General features: G+C 41.0%; 1 protein-coding gene across 1 annotated transcript; it reads right to left on the minus strand.

Annotated features, from left to right (window-relative positions):
• Positions 1–13,381: 13,381 nt before the first annotated feature.
• Positions 13,382–16,376, minus strand: adra2db (adrenergic, alpha-2D-, receptor b). Its single transcript, XM_068325641.1, has one exon. The coding sequence runs from the start codon at positions 16,018–16,020 to the stop codon at positions 14,743–14,745; it is 1,278 nt and encodes a 425-aa protein (XP_068181742.1). The 5' UTR covers positions 16,021–16,376; the 3' UTR covers positions 13,382–14,742.
• Positions 16,377–22,526: the final 6,150 nt, after the last annotated feature.

The raw sequence follows: 22,526 nt of genomic DNA on the forward strand, positions 1-22,526 counted from the left end.
AGTATATATATACTGTGTGTGTATATATACAGTATACACATATACACACAGTATATATATCTATATCTATACATATATCTATATATATACATATATATATATATACATACACACACACATACATATATATATATATGTCTACACATATACACACACACAGTGCGCCCTTGTTACTCGAGGTTAATGCATTCCAGGAACCACATGCGAGTAACAAATTCTGCAATGCAGCGATGAACTATTTATCATATTATCTACGGTAATTTGAACCTTTATTAACCCTCCCCATACTGAGATTAAACCACCTTTTATCTGTATTACCTTTTCTCTCACTCTTATTGACTGTTTAAAGCACGAAAGTCCAAGACTGACGGAATAGAGCGCACTGCCGGATGCCATCAGCCAATAGAATGTGCATACAGTATCGCGTTGATGCCCAAGGGCACGAGGGCGCACACACACACACACACACACACACACACACACACACACACATACAGTATATGTATATATACATATATATTTATATATTTATATATATATATATTACACAGCCTGGCCAAAAAAAAAGTCACCATCAGATTCTTCTTTCATTCTTTCAAAGAATCTCAACGAGTTTAAGGTCTGGACTCTGTGGTCTGGACTCATTGTCATCTTGGAATATGCCTGTGCCTTTGGAGAAGAAGTAATCCACTGACGGAATAACCTGGTCATTCAGTATATTCAGGTAATCAGCTGATCTCATTCTTTGAACACACACTGTTGCTGAACCTAGACCTGAGCTGAACGGACATATTCCAAGATGACAATGTCAGAATTCATTGGCCTAAAATTGTGAGGGAGGGGTTCAGGGAGCATGAGACATTGTTTTCATACATAGATTGGCCACCACAGAGTCCAGACCTTAAACTCGTTGAGATTCTTTGAAAGGAGAATCTCAATTAGTGCTGGAGATGGCTTTACATAGTGGTCAGACCCCATCATCATAAATGCAAGATCTTGATGAAAAATATGGAAAAATATCACATCACTGGATGGCAATAACTCTTGTGATATTGCATTAACTCATCAAAACAATATCCCAGTTAATGCATGCTGTAATCAAAGCTAAATGCAGTCCAACAAAATATGAGAGGGTGTGACTTTTTTGGATGGCAATTTTTTTTTCTGACCAGGCAGTGTATATGTATATACTGTATTTTCAAACAGCATGCTGCACTGCATGCTGCACTGCACTGCATGCTGAAATTGCAAAATAATCTTTCTTTATGTCATTATTATTGTATCAGACTGGATGTGACTGTCTTGATGAAACCATGTAGTCTTTTATATTTATACATTATATTTATTTATACCGTATATTAAATTGCAGTTTTAGAGGGAAAAATACAAATTCAATGATTACTGGGATGTATTAATTACGGCTTTAGTCATCAAGCAAAAAAAATAAATAAAAATCCCTAGCATTACATGGGCACCCTTTGAAAACAATTGACATGAAGACTTTTTTTTCCTTTGCATTAACGCAGCGTTTAGTATTGGAGATTCAGTATGGATTTAAAGTACTCAACTATAAATAGTTCTTCCCTCTACTAGCTGAATCTCTTCTGAGTAGGAGAGACTAATGTCCTGTCACAAGAACCACAATAGAAATATATAATGCTAGGTCACCTAGCCTTTCTCAAGCAATAGCTGTTTTTTTTTTTTTTCTGAATCGGTCTTAAGTCATTCAAAGGGCTACTATTTATTTATGATGCTGCTGTGCAACCCTCCAATAGGCTACCAGTTATGTAAATGATAAAAGCTTACCAACACATATCAAATCTGACAGTAGGAGGTGTCAGCTCACCTCTGGAGCACTTCCGAGGCATCCTGGAGCAAGAAGCCGTCCCCCTTATAAGCTGCTCATTTGGGCGCTCCACAAAGGGGTTGACCGCCACTCTACCTCCCCCTGCATGCTTACATCTCCCTTGTGTGTGTTTGTGTCTTCATATATATATATATATATATATATATATATATATATATATATATATATATATACACACACACACAGGCGTGGTCTGGAATGCAGGAGGGCGTGGTTTCGAACCCCAGACATGGCGGACACTATCCAGTGAGGGTCCTTACGCAAGACCCTTAATGCTATACCAGCCTACCTCAAAGATGAGTGAACACAATAAAGACAGAGTCATACTGGCTTGGACGTCACCCGGGTTAACAAGGTCAGTGTCACATGCTAGGGAACCAGGGCAATCTGATGAGAAATGGGTTACTGGAACAAGACACACATGGACAAGGGTGGAGAATGTCATCAGATACCCCGCTGGGATCATAAGCTGGCCAAAAGAGGAGATAGAAGCCACAGATATCAAGACGAGAAAGCTCCTCACCATGCATGGAGGGTTTCACCCCAAGTCCAGCATCCTGAGGCTGTACACTAAGCGGAAAGAGGGAGGCCGAGGACTAGTGAGCATCAGGGGCACTGTCCAGGATGAGACATCCAAAATCCAAGAGTACATCAGGAAGATGGCCCCAACAGATGAACTGCTCAGTGAATGCTGAAGAGATTTAGACATTATACACGTGTTATTTGTTAATGCTATTTGCTATTTTTGCTAGCTTCACAGTAGTCAACTTTAATCACACACTCATTTAATCTTTGCAGACAGTTGAACCCTATCCCAGTGCACACAGAGCTCACAGAACTCATCTAATCTTTTCTCACCCTTGAAGTCTGTACACATTTGAACAATCACACACACACACACACACACACACACACACACACACACACACACACACACACACACACACGCGTGTGTGCGCGTGTGTGTGTGTGTGTGTGTGTGTGTTTATGTTTATACCAGGTGTTTTCAGTGAATAGGTAGTTGATTGTACATGTATTATATTCCATCAGTTCTCTTCATCATCCAGACTACACGTGCAGCTATTGTCTTGAGTGCATCAGGATGCATGATGATATGATGATGATGCATGATATTTTCCTTAGTTTTTCAACAAACCATACCTGTCTTAGAGTTTCAGGAGGACTGTTTCCCTCACAGCTAAGATGAGTCAAAGCGTGTCTTGCTGTGCTTGTTGGTGGGTGCAGCTGAGTCAGTGCTCAGGGCAGGGCTAGCTTTCCTCCTTTCAACAACAGTGGAGCCTTTAGCGTCTTCACCACTGGTGCCAGGATCAGGTTGGGCGGTGGCATGTAGCATTGCTTTTTAAATGCACAGATATTTTACTCTGGTTTACACTTCAGTGTTGATCTTTGTCTGTCTTTGATATTGCATGTAACATAGGAACTTTGCCTTAAATAATCCTCTGTGTTTTAAGCATGGATAAGACACATTCTTGGTATGAAAACAAGAGCAGAGTTGAGGCATTAATTAGACAAGTGAAGTAAAGCTCATGATGTACTGATATCTCTGTGGCGCATTATCGTCACGCCCGGAGTTCGCCCCGCCTCACGCCCTAAGACAGCTGGGATAGGCTCCAGCACCTCGTGACCTACTATGGCGGACAAAGCCAGACAAAGCCACCCCCTTAAATCAAAGTTAGAGGAAATGCACTGTTGGTGTTCATGAGAAATATTTTCTTATAAAAAATAAAGGTAAAGCGTGACAAATGACGTGTGACCCTGAAAATGTTAAATCAAAATAGTCCTAGAATGCAAAAGTAGCTAAATCAACACTTTATTTTTATTTTGTAAAAGAGTTACGGTATTTGAACAGAGGGTAAAGCAAAGAAAGATGTGGCAAACAGACTGATATTGGACAGATTCAATTAAAAAAACAAACAAACTAAAAAGTTGTCATGGTTGTTTGGACTATGCTCCGTTTCTATCCCTCTGGACCATCATTTCCCCACAGTGTTTTCTGATTACTCCTGTGTTTTCCTCTTGTTTCTTGCTTTACTTTATTGCCACAATCTATTACATATGAAGAGACACTATTTCACACATTGGTTCTGTTTTCAGCCTACATTCTCACGTTACTCTTCTCCTTGGGTTTGCTGTATTTCCTTAGACAATCCATGTCACTAATTTTTGAAACTCCAGCTCCTCTGGTGCTTGGGATTGCTGACCGCAAGGCTTAGCAGTGCATCTAAAATAGTTTAGAGTCAGAGTATGAGACAAAAGAAATGTTGGGACGGAAAACAAAATGGTTTTAATTGTGGGCAGGTTGGAGGCTTGTGAAGACTGTGAGAACTAACTTTTGGCCTCTCATCAAACCGTATCTTAGGGCAACATTTGAGTCATTGTTCCACAATCATTTATCCGGATTAGCATGATTAAAATAGCGCTGTAGCATTTCTGACAAACATGTCCTTCCACACACACCATGATAAACAAGTGTATAAAGCATAAACAATTCTCTGCTGGGTGAGTGTCTTGTGGAGTGAGAGTCAGGCCTCCTTAGGTTGCACTGAGCACAGGGTCACTGAGACTTAGGTCAGGCCTGAGGAAACACTCCTCCACCTCTCCCACATCTCCCTCCACTTCCTGTTCCAACAGCTGGGCCCCCCATCTGCAAGAAAAGTGATAATTTATCATTTCACTTCAGTTTCAAATTGAAAATGTGTAAAACAAAACAGTTTTTGAAGATGACCTAGATTCTACTTTAAATTTCTCAATGTTTTTTTTTCATTAGAAAAGACTTTAATTCTCTCTAGCTGTGGGATTGTGTGATACAATATGAATTTTCTTGGGCAGCACTGTGGCACAGTGGGTAGCGCTGTTGCCTCACAGCAAGAAGGTTCAAGCTTCAGCGATTGTCTCATTTACAAGAAAACGGATGGATAGGTGGAGATATATATTTATTTCTATATACTGTATATATATATATATATATATATATATATATATATATATATATATATATAAATGTTTGAATTTCAATTAACTCCCCCCCACCCTTTGGAGGAAGTATACGCTGTAAATACAGTCATCACGTATTGAAAGATTTACCAAGATTTTTACTGGTAAAATTTACCAAGATTTGTAACAGTCCTTCTCAATATTTTGCTCTTAAATGTTTGCAGTGGAAAGATTGGTCCAACCACCCCAAGAGAGAGAGAGAGACAGAGGGAGAGAGAGATATTTTTTTTGGATTTTTACAAAAAGAAGATAAAGTGCAAATTTTCCTGTTTTGATCTTTTTTTTTTAAATCAACCAGTAAAATCATGTTCTAGCTGATTTCCAGCAACAGAACATATGTTTTTGTAGCACCAAAGATGTTTAAATTCATCCACATTTCCCATTTGTTTAAAATAACTGTGTTCTAGTCTCAGTCTGGCCCTGACATTACAGAGTCAGATTGAGCTGGCTTCCTGTCCTTGCCTGCTCTTCACTCGGTTTTTTCTGCTGATGTAGATTGCAATTTTTGCTTCTCCTGAAAGAAAAATTAAGAGTTGCCATTTTTCTTTGTTAATTTTTTTGTAGCCAGCTCCCACATTAAAACACTTTCAGTAAAAACTACATCAAACAGACGAAAAACCACAGTTAAAAGGTGAAGAATTCAGTGAGTCTCTGGCATTCTGTAAAAACATTAAACACAGTTTCCCTGAGGTCACAAAATGGACCCTTAAGAACAGCAGGATTAAGAACAGAGATAAAAGCATTAGAGGCAATAGCACCTTATAAAATCCTCTGCTGGAGGTCAGCAGCCCATTTTTAAGGGGAGGTTTATACAGGACCCTCCGCTGTGGATTGGGTTTGGTTCCCCCAGCCAATCTCTTTGTCCACACAGTGGGGGTCTGTTGCTCTGTCCATTTTGATGTATTTTATGCCGTTGTAGTATACCGTATTCTTGTCAGCACTGTGTAAGGTCAGTTTTTTTGAGTTGGTGATGGTGAGCAGGGGACTGGTCAGATCTCCCAGCCCTGGGCTCAGGCTGATCTCCGGAAAGGCGTCTGCTGGGTCTGGTTCGATTTTCTTCCGTTTGTAGTCCGAAAGTAGGCTCTTCTCCTTATAGCAAAGCCTCCCCCTCCAGAGCTCCAGGACCTTCTTTGCGGCCCGAATGGAGTGTAGACCCAGTAGAGAGCGCAGGGCCTCAGCATCACATACTTCTGGTCTCACTGCATCCACCAACATCTGCAGGCACGAGGTCCCAGATTTGCACAGTGCCGCTGTCAGGCCAGGTGTGATATTGCTGATATCCAGCTTGGCTCCATGGACTAATGGTTCCTTTAACAAACAGTGCATAGAGTTACATTTTTGGTGCCTTTCTTTGATAAAAATGTTCCACGACTTAAAGACACCCTTGTTAAAACGGAGGCAGCTCGCTTAACTTTAAAAAATTGGTGTCAATTAAAAACAGCAGTATCCAGCCCCAGGTTATTGGCACGTTTGAGAATACAGCTGGCCACATATCTCCACATTAAATCAGATGACCCTGTTAAATACTTTTGATTAAACTGATTTCTGTAAGTGGCATTTCTGCTGGCCAGGTGGATGAGGCCCCGTCCCCCCACATCTCTGGTAAAAAACAGAACCCCTTGTGGCACCCATTGTAGACCATCCCAAAAAGATCTATTCTTTTCTGTATTTTTGCTAATAAGCCTGTTGGGGGTCTACACACATATTAGCTTATGCCACAGTTTTGGTGCCACAAGATTGTTTAAAACCAGAACCCTACCTTTAAAAGACATCATGGGAAGCAAACACTTCCATTTGGAGAGTTTTCTTTCAATTTTTTTCCGTGACGCCCTCCCAGTTCTTCTGGACCATGTTTTCATTGCCCATATAAATTCCCAAGTATTTCAGGCTGTCTTTTCTCCAGGCCAGGTTCTGAGGAAGAACTGGTAGGCTGTCATGCCACTCCCCAACAGCAACAGCTTCACTATTTTGCCAGTTGACCTTCGCTGCTGATACAACACAGAACTAGTTAATGACATTGGTTAAAATGTCTGCTTCCTTTTGGTTTCCAATAAAAACAATGATATCATCAGCACATGCTGATAAAACAATGTTTCTATTACAACCTGGTAAAATCAGTCCTTGAATGCTAGAGCATATTTTGTTCAGGAGAGGTTCGAGGGAGAATGTGTAAAGCATCCCAGACAGAGCATAGCCCTGTAGAACTCCAGTGTGAGACCATCGATGCCGGGAGCCCTCTGTTCCTGCATGCTTAGCAGAGTGGCCTGCAGCTCCTGCATCTTCAATGGCTCCTTGAGCCGGGAGTTGGTGTCCTCAGACACCTGAGGTAGCTCATTGCAGAATCCCCTCAAACAGTGTGTCCTCTTCCTCATACATACTGGGTTCAATAAGTTCCTGCCCCACCTTCCTCTGTCCATTTTTTTTCCAGGCTGAAGAAGAAGCTAGAGGGAACATACAGTACATCTCACTGATGTTTAGGAATCCAGTGCGCCTTGTACCTTATTATTTAGGAGGTCTGCTAGCGCTATTTTCTTTCTCTTTGAGGACTTCAATATCCTCAATCTTCTGTGGACTCACTTTTTTTCTCTTGTTCCACTAGATCAGACTCCAGGTCCTTCATAGATCTGGTGATGTATTGAGGGTGTGCTGTTGACAGAGTAATTTGACTTCAGTCTTACTATGGTCCCACCACTGCTTCAGACTGCTAAAATCACCCTTCCTCTGCCTAAAAACATTCCAGAAATAAATAAAAGATCCCTGAACCTTTTATCTAATATTAAGACTGAATTAAAATGCCAATATGCACTTTTAGGTAAAATATTTCTCATAAAAGCATGACACAAAAGCAGGGAATGATCCGTAAAACCAGTAGGTAAGATGTTGGATTATTGAAATATACTAAAACAGTCAAGTCTGGCTGAGGAGATGCTACCCTCTCTGATGTGGGAAGGGGTGTACTGTCTGCTGTCTGCTGTCTGCATGCATCCTTTTCCACACGTCCACCAGGCCATGAGAGTGGATCAGCTGCCTCAGAACATGTTGGGATGCTGTATGGTTGCAATCCATGGATGCATTTTCAGTACAATTAAAATCCCCACCCATAAATAAGAAATCCTCCGGGAAACAGCTATTTGAAACCTCATTGATTGTTTTAAAAAACAAGATCCTCTCTGCACCGTTTGTCGGAGCATAGACGTTAACAAAATTAACAGTGAACTCCTCAAACAAGGCTCAAAGTAACCTCCCCTTGATAAAATGCTCGACCTCCAGTGAGACTGGAGAGAGTTTTTGAGAAGAGGAAGCCCACTCCTCCACTGAGAGAGGTGTTGGTGCCTAAAATGACTTCCCTTTCCATTCTCTCCTCCAGTCAGCCTCATTCTCACATTCGATGTATGTTTCTTATAAAAACATCACATCTATTTGATTTAAACTGTGATATTAATAAAGATATTAATAAAGACAAACGAACAAACATTCAATGAGCACTCGATCAGCGTCTCACACCACAATCTCCCAGCATGCACCAAGAGAGAGGGAGAGAGAGAGAGAGAGAGAGAGAGAGAGAGAGAGAGAGAGAGAGAGAGAGAGAGAGAGAGAGAGAGAGAGAGAGAGAGAGAGAGAGAGATGCAAATTGGATCCTACATTTTGGGACAGGAGTAAAAGCATGTTATATTCCTCTTCCTCTAGCTTGAAAAGAAGAAAAAATGTTCCCTTCTAGGATTAGACGAGTCAAAGAGCTGTGCAGCTATCAACAGTTCTTAGCCGATGGCAACAAAGCAGTGACATGCACACACTTTTTGGAAAGGGTTTCTATATTTGAAATGTGTGGCAACAAAAGAAAGCTCTGGCAATAAACTGAATACATGAGATGGACCTAGTCAGAGGTAAATTGCTCAATCCATAACATGGCATGCAGTGTTTCAGTTTTACTTAAAAAATACACCAGGCTTAAGGTAAACTGTGATAGTTTGAAATTAATGGTCTTGATTTACTTAATTCCTTGTTCAACATCATATTTGGTATTAAATACAAAATCGTTTGTGCAGTTTTGTAAAACTGCCAAGAGACATGAGGAAGTCTGGGCTATGCATGAAGCTCAGGCTGAAATATTTTTACGTCTTCTATTAAGTTAAACGTAGGTCCTTTTTCTGTGTGGATTGTTAAACTGAATCCAAGATTCATGATGAGTACAGCTCCCAAGTCTGCATGACTAACACAACTCCTGGTGTGAAGTATTACACTCTCTGTCTGTGCCCCACAAATTGGTGCACGCAGTTCTTTGGAGGCGTATGACCAAGACAAGTATGGGGACCCTTTAATGACTCTCTATATTTACACCATCTCCTCTTGTCATGTAAACTGGGGCAGAGTGTGTACTGAAGGGTTGCAAAGAGTTGTAAAAGATGGAATTATTGATAAAGATGCTCACTCTGTGGTTGTACAATGGCACCATTACCCTCCTTATTATCACTCATACAATTGATTCACCTTTGGGTCTTACAAATTGTAGTTAAGCAATTTATTCGCTAATATTGCCGGTTTGGGTGGCAGCAGACAGTTTTAAAAACTTGATTCTGTCAGGAATTAGAACTGATAATGTGTTACAGGCTTGACAGATGTGTGTGGATCTACATGGAATTATTTGAAAAATTCCAGTGGGTAGGATGTTCTTGCAAAGATGACTATGAATAAATTTATTTTGTTTTTTTAAAACTGGGTTTTCTTCACACTGTGTTCAGGAATAACCTATGATTGAATGATACTAGGAGACATTCATTTGTTGTTTTTGTATATCAGCCTTTCTCAGGCTGAGGGTGTTGTTCTAAGGGTGCGACTACTGACGTATGGCGGAGAATGTTTTTACAGATGTTGATCAGAAGAAAAAAACACTTGCATATAAAAGATAGCAACAAAAAGTGGTGGAGACACAATTTAAACATTTACCTATTGAAGGAATGAACTTCACCAGCCTGGTCTCAACAGAAAGTGTGTGAACCACACCTCATCATCTTCATAAATACTGTGGGTTACAAGAAGGTATTTTGTTGTTGTTATTGTTGTTGTTGTTACTGCTTTTTGAATTAAACTTTTTGAGAATCACATGAGAAATATTTTTAGATGACAGAGAATGAAGAGAAATGAAGTCCACTCGTCGTGGAGTTGGTGTGGTTCCTGTGTCATACAAACAAGATCAAAAAAACCCCAAAGTTAGCACTGACCTATTTTACCTCACATTTGTGTTTACGCATTAATATTGCCTGTGAATGCCCACTAGAAACAAAAGATTTCATCTCTCTCAGCCTGTGGAGGAAGTATGCTCACTTGATGAAACTGTGTTGGGATGATATATAACATCCCTTAGTGCTGTGAAATTACAAACAAACCAATATCTCATTCAAGACTACCTGAGACCTCCTTGTCCACATGAAATAAATTCATCTGTCCTCTCCCATCTGCTATCAAGACATTGATCAAAGTTACTTGAATAGGGAGACTGCAGAAATGCATTGAATGTTAAATATTTGCACACAGCAAAGATTCAATGTAAAGTTAAATGTTATAGAGCAAAGACATTGTTACAGGTAGATTCTAACTAATGTGCTTTGCTAATTGAAGTATTAAAATAACTTGTGCATAAATAGACAGTGTCACCCTGTATTTCTCGTCTCTCTTAGAATGCCATTTTTTGTACATGGTGTAGGAAAACAAGAAAAGCAACAGGACATGAGATTCAAACTCACACCTTTAGGGAGAGAACATTACAAACCATCAATCACACTCCAGAGTAACTTACTCAAGAAATAAGCGAGATGGAAGGAGAGAGAAACAATATTTTGATAATTCCCATTCATCCAGGTGACGGTAATTCTCAAACAACTGGCCTTCTGTTTAGGGCCTAAAGACATTTGGAACTGAAGAAGCCTCTTGGATGTGCAGTCAAACATTTCCTAACATCAACTACCTGATTCCTATATCATAATTCTTGACAACAGATCCTGTCACCAAACATGAAAAGGCTCACTTCTTTCCAAATATGACAAGAGCAGCATCAGCATGTAATGTGATGTCTAAAGAGAAAGCTTTATAAGTAATGGATTAAAGTTGATCTTCCCTGTTAAATGATGGTTGATCCCATTTGCTAATTGGAGGGTATAGACGTCCTCAGTCTTGTGTTGTCTTTCCAATCCGAAGGCATTTTCGGTTTAGTTTGGCCACAGCTTTTCAACCTTGTGTTTATGCAGACATATGATTCTGTAGTGTTCCTACCTCCCTTACTATCACAGAGGTGGAACAAAACAAACCCCTATTTTGCCTTCTGCTGTGTTTATAAAGATAGAAGTGAGGAATAAAAACTTGAAAAATCTGTTTAAAATGAGCTTATGTCTCTCCTCTATGCTTCCACCGAGGGCATACATTTTTAAAAGCAGGCACAAATACATTCACTTTGAAATGGATAATTTCCTTAAACAGCCGGGCACTGCAGCTTCATCAAACATCACTGGAACATCTGTAAATAGAGCATTTGTTATGGATAATCATGGTCCAACACACAATTGTTGCGTGCCAGTGACATAAACACATAAACAGTGCCCATATTCATTATGATGAAGGAACATGTCAAACGGTGCAAAAGTGCAGCTCCTTGATGTGTTTTAAGATTCTGGAGCTCTAAGACACAGAGGAATAAACTATGTCAGGTGTTTGATCTTTTCTTGGGCTGGCATCAAGAAAAATGATGAAACATCATCTTACTTTCGCTGTTGTTAGGGTTTTTTTTTAAAAACTTTTTTTTCTTAATAAATGGGTCTGCAAAAATAGATATTTCATGGTGACTATGTTCATGGAAGCATCTTCATTTGGTCGATCTACCAGGAGGTACACAGGACCCATTGCTTCATATGTTTGTATGCAGATAAACAAACACTGGTGCCAGTAATCTGACTGCTGTGTCCCAAATCCCTTTGACAAACAAGTTCAACATGGTTGTTTGTGTTTAACATAGCGTGTGACCTCACTCCATACTCTCACCTCAAAATGACACTGGCTGATTTACACTAATGACATCCAGTTGGTCTCCTCCAGACATGCAGCTCCATGGGACTGACACCAGCCTTGGCCTTGCTCACCTTCAGCCCTGGTCTTGTTAAAGACAGCTGAAAAAAGCAATTACCTGTATATGCTAGCATTGTGATTGACAAGGGGATGTAGCAAAAGACAGCCATCTCCTCCCATCAGTATCCTCCCCCTTTTAAGAGGCTTCTCTCTCTGTTTGCACCCATCTTGAAACATTTATAACCACATCTCTTGTGACTATAGAGACTGCAAATGGCCTTGTCCACACTGCTTGCTGACCGTAAACAGAAATTGCAGTCGTCTCTGACCCTCGACTCTTGCTCTTTTTAAAAAATGGCCCTGGATAACATTGCCCATTCAGTATCCCATGCCAGGAAATGTTTTCACTCTGTCCAGTCAGTCAGTTGGACTCATTAAACTCTTAGAACAAGACTTGTGGTCAGTGCATTTTTGATCCACTTCCTAAACAAGTTCACTAATTTGTTTACAGTTTGGGGTGAATTACAGGCTGAGTTTGCAGTGCAGAGTGCAGTAGCCTGCAAATCAGCCAAAATTCTCTGTTGAATTACAATGTACTCATCAAACTATCTCATAAACAGAGGGGATCTGTGTTTGTGTGAACATTCTTCCATGAGAAAATAACACAACATGCCACAGCGATCAATGTCTCTCTATCTGGACTTGGAAGAAAATGTAACAAGTGTGCAAAGAGACACTCGTTGAGAAATGACTGTGCAGGTGATTAACAAGGTAATTACATTTGGATGTGAGATTTAACAAGGGAGTGGAATGTCCTTTCTCATAGTCATCAGTAAACTACCAAGAGGAAAATTACATGAATGTTTATTTAAATTTATCTTCCTTGGATAATGTAACAGGCATTAAGATTGATGAGTGCACCCGCTACAGAAATTGAGTTATGTATTACATAAACACAACAGCATCTTATTAACTTGCACATGACCCAATTAAAATCACTTTCATTCAGGTAATTCATGGTGAAGACAAAGGCTTCATGTGAGGAGGACTCATCCCAGACTTTTCATTAGTTCAGGAGTGCGTAAATCCCTTTGAGATGCAGTGTCCTTCACCTCTCTGGTCCTGCTTCCCTCAGACTAAGACTGAGCATCAATACAATGGTGCAGCTCATCAACAGAAGAAGAAAGAACCAACCTTAACTTCACAACTTGCACACCGCACAAAAAAAAGTCCTTAAACTCTTTCTTAATAAATTTGTTTGAAGCATGACACCCCACAAATGGTGTGATTATCTTTGGCCAGGCACCAGCGAGCTGTAGGAGCGCTTTGAAGACATTCCTAAGAGGATATAAATAGTATATTTACTTCCAGCACCCCCATGCAGACAGTAGGATAATATCAAGCAGCTTAGCCTTTTTCTCTCTAATAAAAGTTTTCCCAGATGAGCAAAGGCCTCCTTGTGCAATCTTCATTCTATATGCGACATGTCTCATACAATCTGCATCCAAGGGGTATCGTGATGCAACCGCAGCATGATAAACAGTGTTGTGCTTTGTTTTCTTTCCCCCCTTGGGGTGAAAACTTCCTCCTGCTGTGACTATCTCTGAAGTTATTCCCGATGATGATAAAGCCTTATAAAGCACAGGATTACACTCAAAGCTTGGCTCATGGAATTTAAGCTCTCCTGCGGGACAAAGTGCAGCTCTACCTACAACAAGTCTACGTTTGGTATTTTTAGATAGAAGGAGCAGGAATGTTGATAATTTGGCTGTGACAAACGTGTTCACCTTCCCTCTGCTAAGTTCAGTAATATCTAGACTCTATTTGCCATCTTTTCAGTGACATTTTATTTGTAATATATTAAAAACAAAGAATTTACAACACAATAAAAGTCATATTTTCTGGACAATGTAATCCGGCTACGTTTTCTGTCTCACAACCTTAAAATCAAGTTGTATTGCAGAATTGTAATCTCACAAAGTTTAAATATTTACAGGAAAAGACTGAGGGTATAGAAATTATTTCATCCAATGGATTTAGCAATACCTCAGCTTTGCTATTGTTCTGTTGCAAAGACGTCATGGCCATGGTCGTGGTCAACTTTATTGTCAAATGTACCATTTATGCACGTTTGATGATGTGGTAGGGGTTGCGCGATTAGGTGCTTACACAACATTATGGGTTCAGTGATGAGAAATGGCCTCACTGCAGCTTCAACTGCACAAAAGAAAAACATGTATCTGAAATACTCATAAGGCTAAACATTTCAACAATGTTATGTTAATAAAATATCTTGTTTGAATAATTTAGTCCATCGGATTTCATGTCATTTGTCATTTTGATTCCCATGCTCATATATTACAGGTAAAGACGATCAATTTTCTTTTTATTTCAACACAAACAACCACTGTTACCCAGCTGCTAAAAGTGAAATCCTGCTGCATTCATAGCTTCAACTTCCTTGAGAAGTGGCTCTTTCCTCCTGTTTGCTGCAGCATTAAAGATTGATCAAATAGAGCACTTTCTTGAAAGGTGCAGGTTTGCAGGAGTTACTTTACAGCGACCTAGTTATTAGAACTTTGTCTATGCTGACTGGCATAAGAATATCCTAAGGTTAACTCACCTATTTAATTGTAGCATATAGAAGCACTATAATATGTACTTTTAAACCGTAAATTTATTTCATAGACTTTAAGATAACACTGGATTTTTTTTTTCAGTATAATGAATTAAAATGTTTCAAGGGACGGAAAAAAGTCCCAACTGGAAGGTGCAAACAGATCTGTCCTTGGCAACCTGTCAGCCTGTCACTGTGGCCGTTTGGAAGTCCTGCATATGATTTTCATGAAGGATTTCCTGAAATCCCTGTTGAATATGGTGTATATAATTGGATTCACCGAGCTGTTGCAGTAACCAATCCAAAAGAAAAGGTTGAAAAGTGCGCCAGGGATGTGACAACTGTCTCTACAGATAGCACGCAGGGTGTACGTGAAGAAGAAGGGGAACCAGCAAAGCACAAACACCCCCATCACCACCGCCAGCACGAAGGTGAAGCGCTTCTCCCGCATCTGCGCCACTTTAGTTTTGTTTGCCGACGCCGTCAACTGTTGTCGTCCAACTGGGTTCTTCTGTTCGGTGGGGACCTGTAATGCCCTGGCAGTTGCCCAGGAGGGTCGACAGTTCTGAGGAGGGCAGCATTCCGACCCTTCCACCTTTCTCCGTTTAGTGAAACGATGATTGCGAGGTTTAGTATCCGTCGGACCGACACTCTCCTCCAGGTCGATGTCGTCCAGCTCCCCTTGCCTCTGCTCGCGGCTGCCGGTGCTCTGACTGCTGGGGCTCTCCGTCTCGAATCGATCCCTTCTGGCAAAACAGGTCTCGGATTGAGAGGGCTGCCTCTCCAGACCATTCTTGGCCACGAACACAGTGGAGGAGCGTTGTTTAGCCACCTTATAGATCTTACAGTAAACAAGTATCATGATGAGTCCCGGTGCGAAGAAGGACACCATGCAGGAGGAGAGAATGTACCAGGTCTCGTCGTTCAGCAGACATTCACGTTCATCATGCTTGGTCATGAGGAGAGGAGGGAAAGAGATAATCGCGGATATTACCCACACGATAGCGATCATGGACTTGATGCGCTTAGGTGTGCGCTTCAGGTTGTAACTGACCGCCTTTGTCACCGACCAGTAGCGGTCCAAGCTGATGGCGCACAGGTGCACGATGGATGAAGTGCAGAACAACACATCCAGAGCAAGATAAAACGCGCACCAAGTAGTCCCGAAGTACCAGTAGCCCATGACTTCATTGGCGAGAGAGAAAGGGATGACCAGCGTGGCAACCAGGATATCTGCTGAAGCCAGAGAGACCAGGAAAAGGTTCTGGGGCGCACGAAGCGCCCGGCTGGTGAGCACAGCTACAATCACCAGCACATTCCCGACAATGGTCAAAGAAATGATGACACTAACAACAAGAATGATTAGAGCAGTGGTTGTGCCCGTATGTGGCAAAGTAAACGGTGCGTCCGTGGTGTTCTCATCGTTGGAAACGTTTTCCACCAGTTCATTTAAGTGGGTGAAATTCATTCTGGGTCCAGTTTGTCCTTTCGAATCATGTTTGTTGTTTTTCGACCGTCTTCCTTCCAAAACAGTTAAGACTGTGCGCTGAGCTGCTTTCCTCTAACGCTGTGCGTAATGTTCGCGTTTAGAACAAGCACAGTCGCCCACATGACACGCACACACTGCACAAACACAAAACCCTTCATAGCAGCCCGTCCAAATAGTCCAAAACACGGAATTCCGAGAGTCCTTGTATGATCAGAGTTACCAGTGTAAGTCTTCACCAGAAGAGTCATTCCTCTTTATCACGTCTCTGTGCGTAATCTTGGGTTTTGGAGAACAATATCCAATTGGATACGACGCGAAAACGCACATAGCTGTTAGAATAAATGCTCATATAAGAATGAGGTGACATCACTCCGAGGACCGGCCCGTATTTAAATTTAGAGAGAGAGAGAGAGAGAGAGAGAGAGAGAGAGAGAGAGAGAGAGAGAGAGAGAGAGAGAGAGAGAGAGAGAGAGAGAGAGAGAGAGAGAGGCATTGTTTTGCAGTTGCGATTTCTTGACAAAGGAAGTATTTGTCTTCAAGTGAGTCTCTCGACTCTGCTGTGTTCTTGATGTCAGTCACACATTATTTATTTCTTTATGATCATCCCATAACATTCGGGAAAGAAATAATACCTGTATTGCAGAACACCTATGCTTAAAATATCATGATTTAAAATTATTTTTAATAGAAATTTTCATATTTTAAGTCACATGACAGGCACGTTTAAAATAATAATTTCCAATCTGCAGGCCAGCCACAGAAGACTGAGTGATAATAAATGAATTATTTATTTCATCACTCAAAATAAACTGTAGAATCGCATGGAAATCTCATCTAAGCTCTAGATTGTTCTGATAATTAGTGGGTACAAGATATTCTTGTTTCCACAAGACAATAACTTGTCCACATGAAACAATAACTTGTCTGCACATGATTATTATCTTGTTCCCTCAAGACAATAACTTCTACATGTATAACAATAATAATAATTATAAGTTATGCACACAAGATAATAACATTCCCGACAGAAAAATCCTCTGATGGGATTTTCGGCTCCATAATTCCATTAATTACATAATTTTCTTTGCGCTTTGTCTTTCTTCATGATACATGATAGTCTATGATGAGATCAGCCCACAAACAGGTGACATGGCTCTAACGCAATAATTACAGTCAGTGATGTCAATATATTCAATGTCTTGAATATATTCTTAAGCTTATCTTAGTATTGTTTTCTATTACTGAGGTGGCAGTAGCTCAAGCCACACCCAAAAAAATAATACTGCATGTTACTTAATTCAATCAGTGAAACATTTTTACACTTACAAATATTGAGTAGATATGAAACCTCTCAAATCTGTTAAAACAAAACCTGAGTCATGAGTAAAATCTAAGCAATATTTTCTAGTATGTGTAAACAAATTGATTTGGTTCAGTTACCTACACAAATTGAGTAAATGTAACTGAATTTCGGGGGGTCGCACCCCAAAATGAGGGGGGACAGCACCTTGCTTGCTATTCACAATTTCCAAATAGAACATGCGAATCAAACCCATGACTTCCATAACGGATCGGTCGAGGCCCGGGTTAACAACGACCGCCATCGGTGCTGTTGACCTACAGGGTGCCGGTGGAAATTGGACTACTGTTTGTCGAAGAAAGACAGGAGGAAAGTGTGATCATAGGAAGAGAGAGAAGAGGAACGCCAAGAGTATAGGACTGAGAGTAGGGACGTTGAAAGTTGGAACTATAACAGGAAAAGGTAGAGAGTTGGTTGACATGATGCAGAGGAGGAAGGTAGACATACTGTGTGTCCAGGAGACCAGGTGGAAAGGTAGTAAGGTTAGAAGTTTAGGAGCAGGGTTCAAGTTGTTCTATCATGGTGAAGACAGGAAGAGAAATGGGAGTAGGAGTTATCTTGAAGGAGGAGTTTGTTAGGAATGTCCTGGAGGTAAAAAGAGTGTCAGATAGAGTGATGAGTCTGAAGCTAGAAATCGAAGGTGTGATGTTCAACGTTGTTAGTGGGTATGCTCCACAGGTAGGATGTGAGCTGGAGGAGAAGGAGAAATTCTGGTTGGACTTTGATGAAGTGATGCAGAGCATACCAAGAAGTGAGAGAGTTGTCATTGGAGCAGACTTCAATGGACATGTTGGTGCAGGAAACAGAGGTGATGAGGAGGTGATGGGCAGGTTTGGTATCCAGGAGAGGAACGCAGAAGGACAGATGGTAGTTGACTTTGCAAAAAGGATAGAAATGGCTATAGTGAATACTTTCTTCCAGAAGAGGCAGGAACATAGGGTGACCTATAAGAGTGGTGGTAGAGCACACAGGTAGACTACATCTTGTGTAGACGGTGTAATCTGAAGGAGATCAGTGACTGCAAAGTAGTGGTAGGCGAGAGTGTAGCCAAACAGCATAGGATGGTGGTGTGTAGGATGACTCTGGTGGTCAGGAAGATGAAGAGGGCAAAGGCAGAGCAGAAGACGAAATGGTGGAAGCTGAAAATGGAAGAGTGTTGCATGACTTTCAGGTAGGAGTTAAGACAAACTCTGGGTGGTCAGGAGCTGCTTCCAGATGATTGGACAACTACAGCTAATGTAATCAGAGAGACAGGTAGGAGAGTACTTGCTGTGTCATCTGGAAGGAAAGTAGATAAGGAGACTTGGTGGTGGAATGAGGAGGTACAGGAGTGTATACAGAGAAAGAGGTTGGCTAAGAAGAAGTGGGATACAGAGGACTGAGGAGAGTAGACAGGAGTACAGGGAGATGCAGCGTTAGGTGACGGTAGAGGTAGCAAAGGCCAAACAAGGGGCTTATGATGACTTGTATGCTAGGTTGGACAGTAAGGAGGGAGAGACTGATCTATACAGGTTGGCAAGACAGAGAGATAGAGATGGGTAGGACATGCAGCAGGTTAGGGTGATTAAGCGTAGGATGGAAGTCTATTGGACAGGTGCCAGTAGTGTGATGGGAAGATGGAAAGAGTACTTTGAAGAGTTGATGAACGTGGAAAATGAGAGAGAACAAAGACTAGAAGAGGCAACTGCTGTGGACTAGGAAGTAGCAAAGATTAGTCAGGATGAAGTGAGGAGGGCATTGAAGAGGATGAAGAGTGGAAAGGCAGTCGGTTCTGATATACCTGTAGAGGTTTGGAAGTGTCTAGGAGAGGTGGCAGTAGAGCTTCTGACTGGGTATTTCAACAAGATCTTAGATAGTGAGAAGATGCCTGAGGAATGGAGAAGTGTGCTGGTGCCCATTTTTAAGAACAAGGGAGACGTTCAGAGTTGTGGCAACTACAGAGGAATAAAGCTGATGAGCAATACAATGAAATTATGGGAAAGAGTAGTGGAAGCTATACTAAGGGCAGAAGTGAGCATTTGTGAGCAGCAGTATGGTTTCATGCCAAAAAAGAGTACTACAGATGCAGTATTTGCTTTGAGGATGTTGATAGAGAAGTACAGAGAAGGCCAGAGGGAGCTGCATTGTGTTTTTGTAGATCTGGAGAAAGGTTATGACAGGGTGCTCAGAGAGGAACTGTGGTATTGTATGAGGAAGTCTGGAGTGGCAGAGAATGGTGCAGAACATGTATGAGGACTATAAGACAGTGGTGAGGTGTGCTGTGGGTGTGACAGAGGAGTTCAAGGTGGAGGTGGGACTGCATCAGGGATCAGCTCTGAGCCCCTTCTTGTTCGCTATGGTGATGGACAGGCTGACAGAAGAGATTAGACGGGAATCTCCATGGACTATGATGTTTGCAGATGACATTGTGATCTGCAGTGAGAGCAGGGAACAGGTGGAGGAGAGGTGGAGGTTTGTCCTGGAAAGGAGAGGAATGAAGGTTAGCCACAGTAAGATAGAATGCATGTGTGTGAATGAGAGGGACCCAAGTGGAAGAGTTAGGTTATAGGGAGAAGAGATCAAGAAGGTGGAGGATTTTAAGTAGTTGGGGTTAACAGTCCAGAACAATGGAGAGTGTGGAAAAGAGGTGAAGAAGCGTGTACAGGCAGGACAGAAAGGGTAGAGAAAAGTGTCAGGTGTGATGTGTGATAGAAGAATTTCAGCTAAAATGAAAGGAAAGGTGTACAAAACTGTGGTGAGACCAGCGATGTTGTTTGGTCCAGAGACAGTGTCACTGAGGAAAAGACAGGAGGCAGAGCTGGAGGTAGCAGAGATGAAGATGCTGAGGTTCTCTCTGGGAGTGACCAGGAAGGATAGGATCAGGAATGAGTACATTAGAGGGACAGCACATGTTAGAGGTTTTGGGGATAAAGTCAGATGTGCATATACACATGTGCATATACGTACACATACAGGTATGTGTATATGTGTATATGCATATATATGTACATACACATATCTATGTACTGTATATATGCATATATATACATATATACAGCACTAGCGGGAACCCGTGGAAATTCCACGATAAAACAATAATATCAGATGTCATACCAAACATATTAAACAAATGCATTGGTATTATAAACCAAGCGCACCCATCACAGAGTTCTCCTACCAGCAGGCAGCGCATCCCGGTCTGACTCAGTATTGGCGTCGGCGTCTTTGGTAAAGAACGGGAATGAATGAATGAATAAATTTATAAATAAATAAACTTTATGACTCATAAAGAAAGAAAGAAACAAACAAATATCCAACTGTCAAGCATGTTTATCAATGCGTTATTGATGTGGAAAATAGCCGGTTTTAACTCCATCCTTTCTGTGTGTACATGTAGACATGTCGATAGGCTGCGAGACTTTAGTGGCTTGGTTTTCACGCGAGCTCAAACTAGTAGCTCTTCCAGCCGTTCGAGGCTGTTTGGAGGAGGGTGGTGACATCATCCATATATCACCTCATGGCTGGTAGTCTTTGGCCTGTCTGTGCTCTGACCCCGCGGACCATCTGTCTTCCACCTATCAGTAGGATCCCAAAAACCACAGTGAAGAGGATGGGAGAGATGGCACATCCCATTGCTATCCCCTTCACGACCAAGTGCCAGTCGGTTGATAGATCTCAGGTTGTGTAGCAAACGTGCAGGTTGTTGAAGTAGTTGGCTATTAGATTCCGGACGCATGATGATACGTGGAAAAAGCTGAGTGCGTACGTGATGAGTTGGTGGGGAAGTGAGCCGAAGGCATTTGCCAGGTCAAGCCAAACTACGTGCAGGTCTTCTTTGCTTTTATTGTTTTTGAAATGTGAGTTCCAGTTTGTGTGAATCTCTTTTGGATTTTGTGTCAACTTGACTATCTTGTATTTTGACTTTTATGAATAAACGTGATTTTAAAAATCTTCTTTTTCTTGTTCTTCTTCTTCTTCCACAGTGGAGACTTCTGTACAAACCTCCCCTCAAGAAAAAAACAGCCGACCTCCAGTGGAGGATTTTACATGGTGCCATCGGTTCCAATGCTTTTATCTCTGTTTTTACCCCTGCGGTGTCCAGCCAGTGTCCCTTCTGTCCCCTTTGTGAAACAGTCTTTCATGCTTTCAGTGAGTGTGGGACACTTGCAGTGCTCTTCACTCTTCTAACGAATGTTTTTAATTTGTTCAGTGAAAATTTTAGTATCAGGAAATTCATCTACGGTGCTGGGTACAATAGATCGAATCAGAGAAAGTGGCAGCTTTTGAATTTTATTTCTGGAGAGGCAAAACTTGCCATTTATGTGACCAGGAAGAGGAGAATTGTTCAAGAAGCAGCTACTGTTTTTTGCTGTAACATCAGATGTCGCTTAAAACTAGAATTTGGTTTCTATAAATTGACAAAAGACCTGATTAACTTTAGGAACATCTGGTGTTACAAAACTTCCTGTTATAATGTATTAATTTTTATATTGTATTTCCCTTTGTTTATTGGTGTTTAGTATTTTTTAAGCACTTTAGTACTTTCATCTAATGAAAAATTGTTAAACGTTTGAATGTGATTGAAGTATTTTTGCAAAAAATCTTCTTCTGAAGCACTTTAGTGCTTTCATCTAATGTAAAATTGTAAAATCTTTGAATGTGATTAAAGTGTGTTTGCAAAAAAAAATCTTCTTCCTGTTCTTCTTGTCTCCATCTTCTTCCTCCATTGCATGAAATACATATTTATATAATACACATATAAGTGAATATTTTTTAACTGTTTGGCTCCAATAGAAGGTTTATCAATATCTAAAATGTTGTTTCGCATGTTGCCTTCAATAAGCACAGACTGTCCTCTGTGGAGTACAATCTTTCCAATTCCTTTGTTGAAAAAAATTTAACAAAATAATCTTCTTTTCCTCATATGTCAAAAGGCTTCACTGACTGGATCTGGGCCAGGGGCTGCAATTTGGTACCTGGCTATATGTGCATTCTTCTGACAATCTGCTCTGCTCAGAGGATGGTTTGTTTTGCTGAAAATTAAATTGTAGCTTTTTGTCTACTTTGCTAATGGCTCACCTTACTAACCTGGGACATACAGTGCATTGAGGCAGAGTGGAGCCAGTGAGAGGAAGTGGACACTTGT

The sequence above is a fragment of the Antennarius striatus genome, chromosome 10 (assembly GCF_040054535.1).
Source record: "Antennarius striatus isolate MH-2024 chromosome 10, ASM4005453v1, whole genome shotgun sequence".
Taxonomy (NCBI): Eukaryota; Metazoa; Chordata; class Actinopteri; order Lophiiformes; family Antennariidae; genus Antennarius; species Antennarius striatus.